The sequence below is a fragment of the Colius striatus genome, chromosome Z (assembly GCF_028858725.1).
Source record: "Colius striatus isolate bColStr4 chromosome Z, bColStr4.1.hap1, whole genome shotgun sequence".
NCBI classification, from domain to species: domain Eukaryota; kingdom Metazoa; phylum Chordata; class Aves; order Coliiformes; family Coliidae; genus Colius; species Colius striatus.
In genome coordinates this window covers 3,889,936-3,908,593 of record NC_084790.1, presented here as the reverse complement: position 1 = coordinate 3,908,593, position 18,658 = coordinate 3,889,936, and the positions used below count along the sequence as shown (strand labels likewise).

The following is an 18,658-nucleotide window of genomic DNA, read 5'->3' as shown; positions in this document are numbered from 1 at the left end:
TCTCCATATGCCACCTCTACTCTGCCACGGAGACCATCCCTGGGGCGCGGGGGACACTTCCCCACCTCCCCTGGGTGCTGTCCGCAACCCCTGTGGGCACCATCCCCACTTGCCATCCCCGGTTTCCCATGGGCACCGTTGTAACCTTACCACGGGCACCATCCCGGCTCCCGCTGGGTGCTGTCCCTGGCCCCCGTGGGCAGCTCGTTGTTACTGTCACAGCATCCCTGATGGCACTGTACCCTCTCTGCGCGGGCACCATCCGCACCCTGACACGGGTGGCATCCCTGGGCCTCCATGGCCGCGGTGCCCAGCTCCCCTTGGGCACCGCCACCAGCCCCGTGGGCACCATCCCCTCTCCCCATTGTCCCTGTCACGACATCCCCGCGGGCACCATCCTGGACTCTCCACGCAGCATCAACCTCCTCCCGACCGCGGGCACCATCCTCACACCAACCCCCCGCTTCCCCGCGCGGGTCCCGCGGAGCCCCCTCCCCCGTCTCCTCCGCTCCCCCTTGGGTCCCCACGCGGGGTCCGTGGGGCGGGCGCGGCGGGTGCAGGGAGCGGCTGCGGCCGGCGGAGGGGGCTGCGGCCGCGGCGGAGCGGGCGGGCGGGCGGCGCGGCGGGGCCGGGGGAGGAGCCAGGCGCCGTCGGCCGCCGCCGCCGCTGCGCCCCGCTCCGCTCCGCGCCCCGCTCCGCTCCGCGCCCCGCGCCGCTCCGAGCCCCGCGCCCGCCGCCGCCGCCGCCGCCCAGGTACGGCCCGAGCGGGCCCCGACACCGCCCCGCGCCCGGCCCCGACGACCCTCCGGTTGTTTACCGTCGGCCGCGCCCCCCCCCCCCCGCCCTTTCTCCGGGTGCCCCCGGTTGAGCCCGGTCGCAGTTCGGTGCGTATAATGGGGGGGGGGGGTGTTTCGGTGCGGGGGGGGGGGCGGGAGCGCGGAGAGCGGCAGGGAGCGAGGGGGGAGGGGGGGGCCGGCCCGAGCGCGCACCGAGAGGAAAACCACGGGTAAATATTTTTCTTGAAGAATCCGGGCGTTTGGCGTGGGGCGGGGGGGAGGTCGGGTCCCCCCCGTGGGCTCGGAGTGGGGGGGAAGGCCCGCACCTCCCCCCTCCCCCTTCCTCCCCGGTGCTGCAACGTGGGGCACGGCCGCTGCCCACTGCCCGCCACGCCACGGACGGGGGGGGCCGGGGCCCGCGGACAGCCCTCCCCCCCCCGCCCCGCTCCGCCCGCCCGTCGCGCCGTGGCCCCTCGGCCCCGCGTCGGCTGCGTGGCCGTGGCGTGGCGGCGCTGCTTGGAGGGGGGGGGGGGGGCGGCGGTGGGCCCGGGCCGCGGCGGCGGCGTGGCTTTGCGGTGACGGGTGCGGGGCCGAGCCGCGGCGGGGCCGAGCCGTGGGCAGGTCGCGGGGCCGTGCCGTGGGCAGGCCGTGGCCGTGTCGTGGGCCGGGGGGGGGGGGGGCGCCGTGGCCGTGCCCCGTGGCCGTCCCCGCCCGCTCCCGCTCCTGGCAGCGGCGGCAGGAATGCCTCAGTTTTTTGGGTTTTTTTTTTCTTTAATTTTTTTTTTTTGTGTATTATTTTTTCTCTGCGCCGAGAGCGGAGCGCGCGGAGGGGGGGGGAAGGCGCGGGGGGGGGCGGTTCAGCCGCTCCCGGTTGGGGCGGGGGCAAGTGAGGGGCGTCCCCGGCGCTGGGGTGGGGGCTCTGGCTTTGCACCCCTGGGCTGCCCCCGCCGAGCGGGTTGCGGGGCGTGGCGGGGGCTCCCCTTCCCCGCGCAGCTCCGCCGAGGGGGAGAGGGACGGGGCGGACCACCGCGTCCTCCGACCCGAGGAGAGGGTGGGGGGGGACCGGATCCTTCCCCGGGATCGATGGTCCCGGTGCCGCCGGAGGGGCGCGGGGCTGCGGCCTCGGCCGGGCTCCGGTGCGACCCCCGGGCGACGCGGGGGAAACTGAGGCAGGGCGGCCAGGCCAAGGTCACCCCGAGACTGGCCGGCCTTGCCCGGGCCTCCGGCTCGACGTTCCCGCTGTCCCGGCCGTGGCGACGGCCCCACGCCGACCTTTAGCCACGGCCGCCGTGACCCCCGCGCCACGGAGCTGCCACCGCCGGAGCGGGGGCGGGGGCCGGGGCTGCACCTCACCCCGCCTGACCCCCGCCGGCACCGGGGACCCCCGAGGCTCCGAGGGAGCGCGGGGGGGAGGGAGGGAGCGGGACTGCCGTGGGGCTCGGGCTGGTCCCGGTGGAACCGGTTTGGGGGGGGCTCTCCCGCCCGGGGGTCTTGGCGCAGGGTGGGGGCGCGGCGCATCCCCCCCGCCCCCGGCGCTATCGTGCGGCTGCGTGTGCCCCCCTTCTCCTCGCAGTGCTCGCACACGCCGGTGCAGCCCCGCACCCCCCGGTCCGGCGGTGAGGGGCGGTCCCCTGCGTGTGGGTCCCCGCCTGACATCCCCCCGCCCGGCCGCGGCCGTGACCTTCGTGGGGTCGCGGTGTGGCAGCCCCTCGCACGGGGGTCCGGAGCGGGGAAAGGCGGGCGCTCGGGCTCGCCCAGGGCTCTGCGGGTGCGAGGGGGCTGCGGGCGCACCCCTCCCCCGTCCTCGGTCCCCTCCCGGCGGGGGGCGGTGGCTGCAGGAAGCGGCCCCCCCATCCCCCTTTCCCCCGTCGCTCCCTGCCCCACCGAGCACTTTCCCGAGGCTGCGATCGCGACTGCCGGCAGAGCCCCCTCCCTGCCGGGGGTCCGAGCCCGCGCCTCCCCTCTCCCGGCCCCGCCGGACCCTGCGCAGCCACCGGTGCGCGGGGGCGGTGCCGGACGCCCGGGTCCCCTTCCAGGAGCGGGGAGAGAGCAGGAGGAGGAGAAGGAGGTGGGGGGGATGCAGCGAGGGCGAAGGCGGGCGCGGGCAGGGCGCCTAGGGCCCCGCGCAGGCTGGATGCGGGCGAGGGGCGCAGCGAGACCGGCCTCTCTCTCCCGGGGCAGTGTCACACGGAGGTGTCCCTGCAGCTGGAGCCCCCTGTGTGCTAGCCACAGCCGAGCAGGGGTCTGACGGCCACAGGGACACTGCAGGGACTATCTCCTGTATCCCTTTCCCGGGGGCGAATGGGTACCCCCGTGTGGGCTCAGTGCCAGTTCCCATAACCCACTGTCAGTGCTGACCCCAAGCACCCCGTGGTGAGGTGACGGCTGTGTCCCCACTGCAAGCACAAGCCCCCAGGGAGGGAAGCCAGAAGCCCCCCCTTCTCGTCCATGTGCACGTGAACTGGAGCCCCCAATTTAGAAACGTTTCCATCCCGGTGCCAAGCTCCAAGTGCTGAGAATAGCTCCCCGGCAGCCCGGCACAGCAGCCCCAGTGATGGGGGCACCCCACGGGGCTCGGGACCTGCAGCTGCCCCAGCGGGCTGAGACTGTGGGCACTTGGCACGTGCCAGGCACATTGTGGGTCCCCATTGGGCGTCCTTTGTGGCCAGGAGGAACGTGGGCACAGGGATCTGGCCGTGTCCTGCCACACTAGTGCAAGGGGTATGGTGCTGGGGAAAGTGGGACTGTAGCTTTTGCTCTGCTGAGCAGCTCCCTGACGATGGCCCCCGTGGGGTGGGGAAACCGAGGCACAGCTGAAAGCTGCTGAGCGGGGTGTGGGGGAGCGGAGCTGGTGCTGCTGCCTTTTCCCAGCTACATGCTTGTGGCTCCAGAGGCCTCAGGGGGATTTAACGGCACCAGGACACCTTGGTGGCTGCAGGGGTTGGGGTCACGGAGCAGGTCGCTGTGGTGTCAGTGCAGGACCCGTCAGAGGTGTGAAGCCGTGACAGCCCGTGGGTGCCCAGTCAGTGCCAGGGCAGGTCACCAGCCCTGCAGCCTCCTGCCCTCGCTCATGTGGTGACTTCCCCAAGTCGCCAAGCTGCAGCGTGGACGTGGGGCCAGGTTCAGGCAGCCTGTGCCATGGCACAGCCCCGATCCCGTGTGCGTGAGGAGGAGGCACCACGCAGGTCCCCGTGGCACAGGGTGGGCTGCCCTGATGTCAGGCCCATGGCATCCCCCCTGCGCTCAGGCTGCCCAGCTGCTGCACATGCCTGGGATTCCTGCAGCCTCTCTGCACGCCGGCCCCACCGCGCGCTGCCATGCCTGCCCCACGGCACCGGGCACCACGTGGCACTGGCCATGGGGTGCCACACGGCCCGTCGGAGGTGTGTGTGGGAGCACATGGCAGCGGGCAAGGACGCGCGTGTGGCACCAGGCGCAGCCACGCACATGGGCAGCGGTGCGTGCCGAGTGCCGCCGGCCGTGCCGTGGCAGGTGCCCCCGCGCCTGGCCACACTCCCACGGCACGGCCCTGCCAGCCCACGCAGCCGGGGTTTCCGTGCCTGGGGCAGAGCCATGCTGCCCCGCTGCCCGCCGTGCCGCTGCCCGCTGTCGCGTGCCGGGCAGCGTCTGGCCGGTGTGGGGCTGGCGGGTCTGCCCGCGGCGCCCTGCCCCCAGCCCGCACTAATCACGCTAATTGGCACCCTGGCTAAAGCGCTTAGGCCCTCACCTCCCTGACCGGGCTGGCAGCTGGGCCGGGGGGGGAGGGGGCACCTGGGACCCCCAGAGCCCATCTGTTCTGGGGGGCAGGGATGCGGACCGGCGGCCCTGCGGCACATCCGCGGTACCTGGCGGCTGTGTGCGGTTGCATGGACGTGGCCGGTGCCTTTGTGGAGAGCCTGTGGTCCCCATCCTGTTGAGGGGTCCCCAGGGGTGGTGGTCCCCGTCCTGGGGAATGGGGTGCCAGGTGCCCCCCAGGAGGTGAGGAGGCTCCCGCTGCCGGCCCAACCCTGGACTTTGCCCCCAGGTTGTTTTCCATCGCCTGCAAACGCCCGACTCAGCAGAAACGCTCCCCTGGGCGTGGGGCTGAGCTGGGGGGGCACAGGGTAGGAGCCCCCGCCGCCTGCCACCTCGCTCCCACCCAGCCCCACGCCTGGTCCTGCAGGGTGGGGACGTGGGGGTCGGGGAGCTGCCAGGCACGGGGAGCAGAGCAGAGGGCTGTGCTCGTCATACGTGTCCTGGAGGAGGAGGAGGAGGAGGAGGAAGAGCAGTAGGAGGAGAGCCGCCTTCCGTGTCTTGTCTGTCTGGGCCGCCCCAGCGCACCCGGGATTCCTCGAGCGACGGTTCCTGGAGCGGCACCACGGGCTGGGTGAAGCGCCGGGCGCTGGCGATGCCGAGGGTGTCGGCGGGGGGTGACGGGGATGGTCAGTGGCACGGGCAAGCCCTGACTTAGCGGCGCTGAGCCCTGGCTTTAGCCCTAAGCCCCTCTAATTCGACACCACTCCCAGCCAGGCCGCTGCGGCGGGGAAACTGAGGCAGCAGCCGCCGAGCCCACCCTGTGCTGGGTTTCGGAGCGCCCCGCGCCCCGGCCTGCACCAGCTTTGCCGTGGTGGTGATGAGCCCCAGCCCCACACATGCTCCAAGCGGGTCAGGGCCCTGCTGGCACGCGGGGTCGGGGTGGGGGGCGGCGGGGGGGGCCGGTGCCCGGCCGGGCCGCACAGCCCTGGCGTGCTGCCAGTGCCTATACTTGGAAGTCTCCGCGCGCTGTTCCCATATGGAACAAACATTTGCTGCAGCCCCCAGCCACGCCACCCTGGCTCTATAGGTACTGCCGGCCCCAAAGCCAGCGTGGAGCTGTGGGGAGGAGCCCCAGCCCCACCCCGAGCCCCCCAAAGTGGGAATGGGACATGGTGCTGGTTGGGTGCCCCACAATACCTTGGTTTCCCTGCAGAGGCAGCGGCAGGCAATGCCCCCAGCCTGCCCTGGGGCATGTGCTTAGGGGTGACAGGGGCCCCTCGTGCGAAACCCTCCCGGTGCGTCTCTCGTCGTGCGGTGCCGTGGGGAGCTGCGGGGCACCCCTGGGTGCAGTATCCCTCACCCCTATCCCGGCGCTGCCCGGACATTCGTGGCTGGAGTGGGGCCAGGAGGCCGGGCTGAGGTGCCCTGTGGCATTGGGGGTGCCGGGGGAGGGTGGTGGGGGGCGGCCAGGAGCAGCCGAGCCCCCGCCGCTGTGTTTTGAATCCGCCGGAGGAATTTCTGCCGCGGCCAAGACAAACGTGACCTACTTTCTGCCTGTCCCCGCGCGGAGCGGAGGAGCCCGAGGGCTGGGCACAACGCCCGGCACAGCCCCGTAGCCCACTCCCCCCGGCGCGGGCTGGGGGCCCACACACCCCCCCCGTGCTGGGCTGGGTCACTGGCGGTTCATGGGGGGTGCTTGCAAACAGGATCCCCCCTCTGCATCCTGCATCCTGCTGCGGGTGTGTGGCGGGGGGAAGGGGGGGCAGGCACCTGTGGGGATGTGGAGCAGGGGGGAGTCACTGGGTCATGCTTCAGTTTCCCCATCATGGGGGAGGGGGTTGCAGGGGGGAGCAGGTACCGCCAGGGCTGCCCTTACCCTGACCCCACCGCACCGTCTCTTTGCCACAGGAGAGCTCCCCAGAGGAGAGATCACCCGGCCCCCCCGGTGCCCCCCACCCCGTAAGTCTCCCCCTACCCAATGCCACGGGGTGGAGGGGCCCCACACATGTGGTGAATGCATCAGGGCTCAGCCTGGCCCCCAGGCCTGACATCTGAGGGGGGCTTTCCTAAGCAGGGGAAGGGGGGCTGCCGCGTGCACCCCTCAATCTCCCCATCTCCCCGAGCTGCTTGGGGGCCCCTCAGCCCTGCCCCACAGCTGCGTGCAGCCCCCTGCATGTGCTTGCATTTCCCTGCACACCCCTGTGCTCGCACACCCCGGCATGCTCCCGCATGCCCTGCACGCTCTCATGCATGCCCTGCATGCTCTTGCACACCCATGCACGCTCCTGCATGCCCTGCATACCCTCCTGCAGCCCTGCACACCCGTGCATGCTCTCACCCAGCCCAGCCTGCTCTTGCACACACCCTCGCTCCCTCCATGTGTTGTTGCACGTTCTCTGTGCTCTTGCCCAGCCCTGCACGCCGCTGCACACTCCGCACGGCCTTGCACACCCCACACGCTCTCGTCCAGCCCTGCTCTCTCCTGCATGCTCTTGCACGCTCCTCCATGCATTCTCACACCCCTTGTGTGCTCTCACCCGGCCCCACTCACTCTTTCATGCTTTCACACGCTCATGCACACATTGTCACACCCCCCTGCATGCTCTCACCCAGCCCCACTCACTCTTTTACACTTCTACACGCTCCTGCATGCCTTCTGACACCCCCTGCATGCTCTCATCCAGCCCTGCTTGCCCTTGTACACTCCTGCATGTGTTCTAACACCCCACTGCGTGCTCTTACTGAGCCCTGCTCTGTCTTGAACAGTTTTGCACACAATCTTGCCCTCCCCACATACATGCTTTTGTCTGGCCACACTCACTTTTGGTTTGCACACTCTTGTACATACTCCATATATTCTCGTACGCCCTGCATGCTCTCACTGAGCCCTGCTCAGCCTTGCACACTCCTGCATGCATTCTCACCCCCCCCCCAGCTCCCATTCCTGCTCAGCCCTGCACCTCACCATGAGGGCATCCCCCTGTGCCAGCCCTTGCCAGGGGTCTGGGCTCAGCTGCAGTTCCTCTGGCAGGGTCTGGCCCGGGATGCTGCACGGAGCTGAGCACTGAGGCGGGCGCCATGGGGTGCGCGTCGTAGCCCACACCGTGGCCCCCCCTGCGCGTGGCACCGGTGGCGGAGCCCACTCGGTCGGTGCTGAGCGCTCCTTGATGGAATTGCGGTGAATGGAACAGAAGCCCAGCACCCTGGACCCGCTGTCGGAGCCAGAGGATACCCGGTGAGCCCCTGCCCCATGCCCACACTGGCATTGCTGTGGCAGCCTCCCCGGCACCATGTGTGTCCCCCTGTGTCCCCACACCTGATGTGTCCCTCTGAGTCCCTGCCTAAGTGTCCCCATGCCTTGTGTCGCCGTGAACTGGACATGCTAATGCCCTGCATGTCCCTTGTGTCCCTGTGTCCCCGTGCATCCCTGCATGGTCATGTATCCCCCATGTGTGCCCATGCTGTGTCCCATGTGTCCTCGTGCTCTGCGTGTCCCTGTGCACCCTGGTGTGATCGTGTACGTGTCCGTGCCTGCTGTGTCTCATGTGTCCCCATGCCCTGGACATGCTAATGTCTTGCATGTCCCCTGTGTCCCCATGCTTGTTGTGTCCTCATGCATCTCCATGCTTGGTGGTCCCCATGTCCTTTGTGTCACCGAGTGGCCCATTCCCTGTGTGACCCCATTCCCTGAGTGACCCCATTCCTTGTGTGACCCCATGCCTGGTATGCCACATGCATCCCCCATTCCTTGTGTGACCCCATTACCTGAGTGACCTCCTTCCCTGTGTGACCCCAAGCCCAGTGTGCCCCATGCATCCCCCATTCCCTGTGTGACCCCATGCCCAGTGTGCCCCATGCATCCCCCATTCCCTGTGTGACCCCATGCCCAGTGTGCCCCATGCATCCCCCATTCCCTGTGTGATCCCATGCCCAGTGTGCCCCATGCATCCCCCATTCCCTGTGTGATCCCATTACCTGTGTGACCCCAAGCCCAGTGTGCCCCATGCATCCCCCATTCCCTGTGTGACCCCATGCCCAGTGTGCCCCATGCATCCCCCATTCCCTGTGTGATCCCATGCCCAGTGTGCCCCATGCATCCCCCATTCCCTGTGTGATCCCATTACCTGTGTGACCCCAAGCCCAGTGTGCCCCATGCATCCCCCATTCCCTGTGTGACCCCATTCCCTGTGTGACCCCATGCCCAGTGTGCCCCATACATCCCCCATTCCCTGTGTGACCCCATGCCCAGTGTGCCCCATGCATCCCCCATTCCCTGTGTGACCCCATGCCCAGTGTGCCCCATGCATCCCCCATTCCCTGTGTGACCCCATGCCCAGTGTGCCCCATGCATCCCCCATTCCCTGTGTGACCCCATTCCCTGTGTGACCTCATGTGTCCCCATTCCCCGTGTGTCCCCGTGGCTCCCCATTCCCCATGCCCAGTGTGCCAACCGACCTCCCAGGTGTCCCCCAGCCCCCCACCTACCCTCACTCCTACCCATGCCTCTGTGTCCCCCCATGCCCCGCGTGTAACCCCCCCCCCCCCTTCCCCCAACCGCCCCCGTCCCCACCCGGGGCCCCTCGGTCCTCCCTCTCCCGGGGCTATTTCGGGAGGGCCGCCTGCTCTCACGTGCCCCGGGGGGAGCCGTGCCCGGGGTCACCTTGTGCTGGAGCGCGGGACCCCCCCAGCGCCCCCCCCCCCCCCCCCCGCGCCCATCCCCGCCGCGTCGGGCCTCCCCCCGCGCCCCCCCCACCCCAGTGCCAGGCGCCTCCGCCAATGGGCTGGCGCCGTGCGGGCGAGGCGCGGACCCCCGCCGCCCCCCATTGGCCGAGACCCTCTGACGTCACTTCCCCGCCGAGCCAAAAGGACATTTTGTCTTTGACTGTAAATGAGCCCCTCCCCCCTCCCCTCCCCCCCATCCCCTCCCCCCATCTCCTCCCCCATCCCTCCCCCCCAGCCCCATCCCTCCCCTCCCCCTCCGCTTTCCCCCGCCCCCCCACCCCATCCCCGTGTCCCGAGTACGGGGGTCCCCAGCTCCTCCCCCTCCGCCCCCCCAAAGGGTCTGTGCCCGCTGTCCCCCCCAATGCCGGACCCCACTCGTGGCATCGCCCGTGTCGCCACCCCCAGGACCCCCCGGCGAGGGGGTGTCCGGCTGCGGGTGGAGGGGACACGCGTGTGGGGCCGTGGAGCTCCGTCCCAGCCTGGCCCCCTCCCGCAGGTGGCTGGATGGCAAGCGCAAAAGAAAGAGCAGCCAATGTTTGGTGAAGAGCAGCATGTCAGGTACAGGCACCCCCGAGCAACCCCTGGGCACCCCCCGGCACCCCCGGGTCCCCTGGGCATCCCGCGTCCTCACTGGCTTCTGCAGGCACCACGTGTCCCACCTGCATCCCGTGGGCCCCCCACATCCCAGCTGAGCATCCCGGGGTCCCACGGGTACCCCACATCCCAGCTGGGTACCCCAGGGTCCTGTGGGCACCTCATGTCCCAGCTGAGCACCCCGGGCCCCCCACATCCCAGCTGAGTACCCCAGGGTCCTGTGAGAACCTCACGTCCCAGCTGAGCACACCAGGGTCCCACGGGCCCCCCACATCCCAGCTGGGTACCCCAGGGTCCTGTGGGCACCTCACGTCCCAGCTGAGCACCCCGGGGTCCCACGGGTACCCCACATCCCAGCTGGGTACCCCGGGCCCCCCACATCCCAGCTGGGTACCCCAGGGTCCTGTGGGCACCTCATGTCCCAACTGAGCACCCCGGGGTCCCACTAGTACCCCATGGGCACCCCGTACCTTTGCCAGGCACCCCAGGGTTCCAAGAGCACCCCACATCCCCGCTGAACATCTTGGGGGTTCCCCAGAAGCCCAATGGGGCTACTGGGTACCCCATGTCCCTGCTGGGCACCCCAGAGTTCTATGGGCACCCCATGTCCTTGCCAGGCACCCCAGGGTCCCATGGGCACCCCACATCCCTGCTGAACATCCTGGGGTCCCACAGGCACTGCGTGTCCTTGCTGGGCATCCTGGGGTACCCCTGGGAATCCCATATCTCTGGTGGGTCCCCCACATCCCCACTGGGTACCCCAGGGTCCCATGGGCGCCTCACATCCCTGCTGAGTATCTTGGGGTGCCCCTGGGAGCCTTTTAGGTCCTCCACAGGCACCCCACGTCTCTGCTGACTATGCTGGGGTCCCACGGGCACTCTGTGTCCCTGATGGACCTCCTGGGGTCCCCTGGGAGCCCTGTGTCCCCGTTGGGTCCCCCAGAGTTCCACGTGCACCCCAGTCTCCTGCCTCCCTCCCCCCAGCACCCCCCCCCCCCCGTCCCTGCTGTGTCCTGCAGGGTTCCCAGCACCCCACACCCCCCCTGGGCCCCCAGGCTTGCAGGTCGCTGTGGGGAGCCCGTCCCCCTCCATGGCCACGGGGCTGGTGCTATCGGGCCGGCGGCACTCTGGGGTGGGAGATAAGGGGGCCCTGCCGGGCGCTGCCCCCCGGCCCTGCCCCATTCCCCAGCGAGGAGCGGCCGCCGGCGGGATCCGGATGGGTGGGAGGAGGGGCTGGTGCAGGGACCCGGGGTGGGGGAGGGACCAGGCTCCCCCCTGCATTGGAGCTGCCTGGATATGCATCATTTTGGGGGTCATGGGGATCCCGGGGGTGATGGGGAGCCCCCCCCTCCATGCATCACGAGTGCTCCGTGCCTCAGTTTCCCCACGAGGCTGCCAGTGGGGGGGAGTTGGTGGGTGCTGGTCTCTAGGCTGCCAGGACCCCCGGACAGCGGCAAGGACAGTGTGTCATTGTGTGCTGGGGGGACAGAGACACCCCCTCCCCCCCATCCTCCGCAGCCAGATGGATAATGGGAGCTTTATTGCTGCGGGGGGCCCAGGCAGCCCCCCCTCAGCCCCCCAGCCTTTAACCCTTATCGTGCCGGGGCTGCACGCAGCAGGACAAGGGGCAGCAGCAGGGCTGGTAGCACGTGCTGGCACAGGAGGAAACTGAGGCACAGCGGGGCACGGTGGGGGTCAGTGACACGTGGCATCCCACAGGGTACATCCCTAGTTACTTGGACAAAGATGAACAGTGCGTGGTGTGCGGGGACAAAGCCACCGGCTACCACTACCGCTGCATCACCTGCGAGGGCTGCAAGGTGAGGGGACAGCAGGGGGGATGGAAGGGGGGCAGGGCAGGCTGGGGCTCAACCAGGGAGGCTCACCATTTCTCCTCCTGCCCCTTCTCCCCGTCCCCCTGTCTGGCCCCAGGGCTTTTTCCGTCGGACCATCCAGAAGAACCTGCACCCCACCTACTCCTGCAAGTACGATGGCTGCTGCGTCATCGACAAGATCACCCGCAACCAGTGCCAGCTCTGCCGCTTCAAGAAGTGCATCTCCGTGGGCATGGCCATGGACTGTGAGTGGGGGGACACACAGGGGGGTACACACACCCCCGCTGCTGCTGTGGGGGTAGCTCAGGGTCCTGGCACAGCTGGTGGTGCCATGGGGTGGCTCAGAGTGCTGTGGGGCAGCCTGAGGTCTCAGCACAGCTGGTGATGCCGTGGGGTGGCTCAGGGTGCTGTAGGGCAGCTCTGGGTCCTGGCACAGCTGGCAGTACCATGGGGAGCCTCGGGGTGGTGTAGAGTGACTTGGAGTTCTAGTGTGGCTGGTGTTGCCATGGGGATGGCTCAGGGTGCCACAGGGGTGACTCAGGGTCCCAGCATAGCTGGCAGTGCCATGGGGTGGCTCAGGGTACTGTGGGGTAGGTTGGGGTCTTGGCATGACTGACTGTGCCACGAGGATGGCTTGGGGTCCTGGTAGCACTGGCAGTGGCTTGGGGTGCCGTGGGGCAACTTGGGGTCCCCTCATGGCTGGCAGTGTTATGGGGTGGCTTGGGGTGCTGTAGAGTGACTCAGGGTCCTGGCATGGCTGGTGCTGCCACAGGACAGCTCAGAGTGCTGTGGGGCAGGTTGGGGTCCTGTCACAGCTGGCAGTGCAGTGGGGTGCCATGGGGCAGTCCCAGTAAGGACATCAATGCCATGGAGTGGGCTCGGGGTGCTGTGGGAATGGCTCAAGAGTCCTGGCACGGCTAGCAGTGCTGTAGGGTGGCTCAGGGTCCTGGCAGTGCCATGGGGCGGGTCAAGCTGCCATGGCAGGGGTTGTGGTCCCAGCAGAACCGGTGGTGCCACTGGGTTGGTCGGGGTCCTGGCATGGCTGATGGTGCCGTGGGGCAGATGAGGGTGCCCAGCGCAGCTGCAGGAACAGGCTGGGCATGGGGCAGCACGCCGTGGGGCAGGGCGCTGGGCACGGGGAGGGGGTGCCAGCTGACAGGGGCCGGGGGGTGTCTCCTGGCAGTGGTGCTGGATGACTCGAAGCGGGTAGCGAAGCGGAAGCTGATCGAGGAGAACCGGGAGCGGCGGCGGAAGGAGGAGATGATCAAATCGCTGCAGCATCGCCCCAACCCCAGCGCCGAGGAGTGGGAGCTGATCCACGTGGTGACCGAGGCCCATCGCAGCACCAACGCCCAGGGCAGCCACTGGAAGCAGAAGCGGAAATTCCTGGTGAGGGCAGAGGATGAGGGGGGGTGCCCCCCGCTCCCCCCGGACCCCCACGCTGAGCAGGGGCGGCTGAGCACTCACAACGCTCACTGCACGTGTGACGGGCAGCGCTCAGGGGTTGGGACGTCACCCGGCGTCCTTGAGCTTGTCACCCCCAGAGGGGTTACGGGGTGAGCCGTGACCGAAGGGGACAGCTGTGTGTGTGTGTGTGGCCCTGGCCCTGGCCCCTGGCCCTGGCACACAGCTCCCTCTCCTGGCTGCTGCACCCCGCCCTGCCATCATGGAGGGGGGAGTGTCGCTGAGGGGGGGGGGGGGGGGCCTGTGTGAGCAGGGTCACGGCACATCTCCCCCCACAACCCTGCCATCCATCCCTGCAGCCCGATGACATCGGCCAGTCGCCCATGGCCTCCATGCCCGACGGGGACAAAGTCGACCTGGAGGCGTTCAGTGAGTTTACAAAAATCATCACCCCGGCCATCACCCGCGTGGTCGACTTTGCCAAAAAACTGCCCATGTTTTCGGAGGTGAGTGAGAGGACAGGAGGGAAGAGCCAGGGCTGGGGGCTGCAGCAAACCCCCTCCCACACACACACACACACACACACACATGCACACACCCGCTTCCCTCGCTGATAACACCGTTATCCACCTCCCCCTTTCCCCACTTCAGCTGCCTTGTGAAGACCAGATCATCCTGCTGAAGGGCTGCTGCATGGAGATCATGTCGCTGCGGGCGGCCGTGCGCTACGACCCCGAGAGCGAGACGCTGACGCTCAGCGGGGAGATGGCGGTCAAGCGGGAGCAGCTCAAGAACGGCGGCCTCGGCGTCGTCTCCGATGCCATCTTCGACCTGGGAAAGTCCCTCTCTGCCTTCAACTTGGATGACACCGAGGTGGCCCTGCTCCAGGCTGTGCTGCTCATGTCCTCAGGTAGCGGCACCAGCGCCCACCGCCGTGGCTGAGGACGGGAGGGCAATGGGGTGGGCAATGTGTGACCTGATCTAGGTGGGACCTGCTTCTGCAGGGGGGTTGGACTGGGTGGTCTCTGAAGGTGTCTTCCAACCCCCACCATTCTGTGATTGTATGAGCGTGGTGCTCAGGGAACCATGGGGTGTGTAGGGTGGGCACCTCGATGCCCAGAGCCCCCAGAGCATCCTGGGGGTAGGCTGGATGAGCACCCTCATACCCAGAGCACCCCAAACATCCTGGGGATGCATGGGGTGGGTACCCTGATACCCAGAGCCCTCAGCATCTTCAGGGTGTGTGGGGTGGGCACTTCAGTGCTCAGAGTCCCCAGGAGCTTGGGGGTGAGTTGGATGAGCCCCCCAAACATCCTGAGGGTACATTGGATGACCACCCCAATGCTCAGAGTCCCCAGGGTTTTGGGAGTACATTGGATGGGCACCTCAATACTCAAAGGGGGCTCTGGGCATCCTGGGGTATGTGGGATGGACATCCCAATACCCAGAGACCCCAGCATCTTGAGGGTGCACTGGATGGGCACCCCAATGCTCAGGGGATCTGGTATCCTGGGGACACATTGGGTGGGCACATCAATGCTCACAGCCCACCAGTATCTTTGGAGTGGGCATCCTGGGGAAACTGTGCCTCAGTGGTTTTAGGGGGTTATGGATATGGGATGGGACTCCTTGTGTCTTGGAGTGCATGAGTTTGAACACTTTGATGCTCTTGAGTGCTAAGAGGTGAGCACAGCCAGAAGCTCCCGGAGAGGGCACTGAAGTGTCCACTGCCTTAGGAGCTGGGTGCATTGAGCAGTCATCCTAATGTCCCTGGAGAACTGTGCCAGTCTGTGCTTGGGTAACATGAGCTGAGCACCCCGATCACCCATGTCCTGCGGAGCTGTGCTGGGCTGGAAGAAATGGGCACCCCAATCCCCTGTGCTGCAGCAGCCTGCGGTTGCAAGGAGTGGGCACTCTAATTCCCAGTGCCCCAAAAGTATGGGGTGAACACCCCAATCCCCTGTGCCACAGCAGCCTGGAGGTGCAAGGGGTGGGTACTCCAATCCCACGTACCCCAAACAATCCCCTGTGCCACAGCAGCCTGGAGGTGCAAGGGGTGGGCACCCCAGTCCCTCATGCCCATACAAATATGGGGTGAGCACCCCACTGTCCTGTGCCACAGCAGCCTGGGAGTGCAAGGGGTGAGCACCCCAGTCCCTCATGCCCATACAAATATGGGGTGAGCACCCCACTGTCCTGTGCCACAGCAGCCTGGGGGTGCAAGGGGTGGGCACCCCAATCCCTCATGCCCATGCAAATATGGGGTGAGCACCCCGCTGTCCTGTGCCACAGCAGCCTGGGGGTGCAAGGGGTGGGCACCCCAATCCCTCATGCCCATACAAATATGGGGTGAGCACCCCGCTGTCCTGTGCCACAGCAGCCTGGGGGTGCAAGGGGTGGGCACGCCAGTCCCTCATGCCCATACAAATATGGGGTGAGCACCCCGCTGTCCTGTGCCACAGCAGCCTGGGGGTGCAAGGGGTGAGCACCCCAGTCCCTCATGCCCATACAAATATGGGGTGAGCACCCCGCTGTCCTGTGCCACAGCAGCCTGGGGGTGCAAGGGGTGGGCACGCCAGTCCCTCATGCCCATGCAAATATGGGGTGAGCACCCCGCTGTCCTGTGCCACAGCAGCCTGGGGGTGCAAGGGGTGGGCACGCCAGTCCCTCATGCCCATACAAATATGGGGTGAGCACCCCGCTGTCCTGTGCCACAGCAGCCTGGGGGTGCAAGGGGTGAGCACCCCAGTCCCTCATGCCCATACAAATATGGGGTGAGCACCCCGCTGTCCTGTGCCACAGCAGCCTGGGGGTGCAAGGGGTGGGCACCCCAATCCCTCATGCCCATACAAATATGGGGTGAGCACCCTGCTGTCCTGTGCCACAGCAGCCTGGGGGTGCAAGGGGTGGGCACCCCAGTGCCCATGAGCACGAAGCACATGGTGCAAACACCCCAGTGGCCTGTGGAGCCGTGCCAGGCTGCAGCAGCTCTCTGGGGCTGTCACCCCGGGGTTGGATGTGGTGGTGTGGGGCGAGGCGAGGAGCCATTCCCTGAGATGTACCCCCTCCTCTCTCCTTGGCTACGGGATCCTTTGTGCCCCCGCAGACCGGACGGGGCTGATCTGTGTGGAGAAGATCGAGAAGTGCCAGGAGACGTACCTGTTGGCCTTCGAGCACTACATCAACTACCGCAAACACAACATTCCCCACTTCTGGCCCAAGCTGCTGATGAAGGTGACGGATCTGCGGATGATCGGCGCCTGCCACGCCAGCCGCTTCCTGCACATGAAGGTGGAGTGTCCCACCGAGCTCTTCCCCCCGCTCTTCCTCGAGGTCTTCGAGGACCAGGAGGTGTAGAGCCGCCACCCCCCCTCTCCCCCACCTCCCCTTAAACACCCCCTCTCCTCCTGCCCACTCTGCTCTCCCTTCTCCCCTCTCAAAAAGGAAAAAGAAAAAAGATGTTTCTTATCCCTTGGCCACCCCCCCCACACACACACCCCCAGGGGCGAGGGGGGGATGCTGCGCCCAGAGTGGGGGTCCTGTTGTGCCCCCTCCCCCCTGCCGCGCCCCCAGGACTTGACGACTTTTGTTTGTTTGCACAGGGAAGGGCCCCGACGGTCGAGCGTTTCCTTTATTGTCCTTCTCTTCTTAGATTATTATTTTTTAAGCATTTATTTCCCTCCCTGAGAGGCTAAAATATTAAACTAACTGCACTTTGGAAGGAGAGAGGAGGAGGAGGAAGAGCAGAGGAGAGGAGGGGGCTCTGGGCTGCACAGGGAGAGCTTGCCCCGGCCGGGGGACGGGGGGCTGCGGCCACATGCACTTTTGGCCAGGCAGCAGCGTTGGGGGGGGATCAAGGAGTGTGTGGGGGAAACCAGAAACCACCCCCCCTCCATGGCAGGGCAGGTGGCATAGGGCTGAGGGGGGAGAGGGGGGCACAGCAGTGGTGAGGAGGACCCCCAGCCCATTGGGGATGCAGGGCTGGTGGACCCCACCCCCTGCCCTAAATTCGGGGCCACATTCGAGGCTTCGTTTTTTTCTCTATTTTTATTGTTTTTTTGGGCTGAGATGAGACGATTTTGTGCCAAGCGCCAGCAGGTGCTGCGGGACACCGAGGAGTAGGGGGGATGTCAGGTCGTGAGGACCCGCTGCGGCCGCCGCCCTCCCCCTTCCCCTCTCTACACCCCCCCACACACACACTTTTTTTTTCCCCGTTGTCCTTTATTTTTTGGTTGTCGTCGTTGTTTTCCCCCTCGTCCTCGTGGGTTTCTTTGTCGTGTCCGTCAGGAGTTGCAATGGCCCCCCGGAGGCGCCGGCGGGGGGGCGGGGGGCAGCGAGTGCCCCCTTCCCCGGGGACCCCGCACGGCCCCCACTGCACTACTGCCCCAGCCCCCCCCGCCCGGCAGCAGCACTTCAGGGGGTGGAGGGGGCTGCACCCTCCCAACCACCCCCCTTTTTGCGGGGGTGTTGGGGAGAGGGGAGGGGGGGCGGGAGCCAGGCTGCAGCGAGGGACCCGGAGTGGAGGGGGAGGCTGGGAGTTGAGGGGGGATGTGGGGGGGGCCAGGCTCAGAGCAGGGTGGGGGGGAAGGGCAGGGCTGTTGACGGGGTGGGGGGCACCCAGGAATGGTTTTATCACCTCCCCTCCGCCCCCCCTAAAAAAAAAAAAACCCAAGACGTTAGGTTTGTGAATTTTTTCTTACCTCAGGCGGAGGCCGAGGGGGGGGCGCGGGCCGGGGGGGCCAGCGAGGCGGGCAGCCCGCCGGGGCCCACCTAAGCTAATATATATATATATATAAATATATAAAATATATAATTTTTGTAATTAAAAAACAAAAAAATCTTTTTACGGGTCGTTTAAGAGCAGAAATCCCAACACCAGACACTTCCCAACACCCACACCCCCCCCTTGCTGCTCCACCACCACCCTGCTCGCAGCGGGGCTGAGCTGGGCTCCCCACTCCACCCTCACCCCCCCCCACCAGCTCCACCCCCCTGCCCCGTGGGGGTCGTATCCGGACCCCCTGCCAGCCGGGTTGAGGGGTGCAGTGATGCTGTGGAGGGGCAGGGCTGTGGCACCCGTGGGTGCCCCTCGCAGCGTGGGCAGTGTTGGGGGCGGGGGGGAGGGACAGGTCGTAGGTTTGCACTTGGTGCAAAATGTCTTAAACTCTCCCTCCGGGTGCCCGGTCTGAGGGGGGGTCTCGGTGTGACACGGCGGGGTGGGGGAGGTTCCCAGCGTGGCGCAGGGTGGCACCGGTGTCGGGTTGTGCAATAGGAGCCGGTGAAACACAAAGGCATGCGCTGGGGGGGGGTGCAGTGTGGGGTTTGGGGGTTCACTCCCCCTCCCCCAGCAGCACCAGCCCCCGCTGCCACGTGCCGTCCAGCGCCCGCCCTCACAGGTGCCTGTGGGCTGTGGGCAGGGGCCACGGCCCCGCGGCACGGTGCCCGTCGCGTGTTGGTGCAATGTCGGTGCTGTGGTGTGGCTGTGGCCCTGCGTGCTGGCACAGCGCTGGTGCCATGGCGTGGCTGTGGCGCTGTGTGCTGCCACAGGTCTGGTGCTGTGGCTGTGGCATGGCTGGTGCACTGCATGCTGGC

General features: G+C 67.3%; 2 protein-coding genes across 3 annotated transcripts; one reads left to right on the top strand and one right to left on the bottom strand.

Moving 5' to 3' along the window:
• Positions 1-673: 673 nt before the first annotated feature.
• On the top strand, positions 674-16,787 carry THRA (thyroid hormone receptor alpha). Of its 2 annotated transcripts, none has more exons than XM_062017593.1 (10): positions 674-753; positions 6,420-6,470; positions 7,543-7,746; positions 9,730-9,791; positions 11,547-11,647; positions 11,760-11,907; positions 12,846-13,051; positions 13,426-13,572; positions 13,718-13,976; positions 16,173-16,787. In XM_062017593.1, exons 3-10 carry the CDS (start codon positions 7,694-7,696, stop codon positions 16,421-16,423), a joined length of 1,227 nt encoding a protein of 408 aa, XP_061873577.1. In that variant the 5' UTR covers positions 674-753; positions 6,420-6,470; positions 7,543-7,693; the 3' UTR covers positions 16,424-16,787. The 2 variants fall into 2 exon arrangements, with proteins under 2 accessions (XP_061873577.1, XP_061873578.1); XM_062017594.1 differs by lacking the exon at positions 674-753 and adding an exon at positions 801-884.
• LOC133628743 (basic salivary proline-rich protein 4-like) lies at positions 1,569-2,630 on the bottom strand. Its single transcript, XM_062017570.1, has one exon. It carries the CDS (start codon positions 2,628-2,630, stop codon positions 1,569-1,571), a length of 1,062 nt encoding a protein of 353 aa, XP_061873554.1.
• Positions 16,788-18,658: the final 1,871 nt, after the last annotated feature.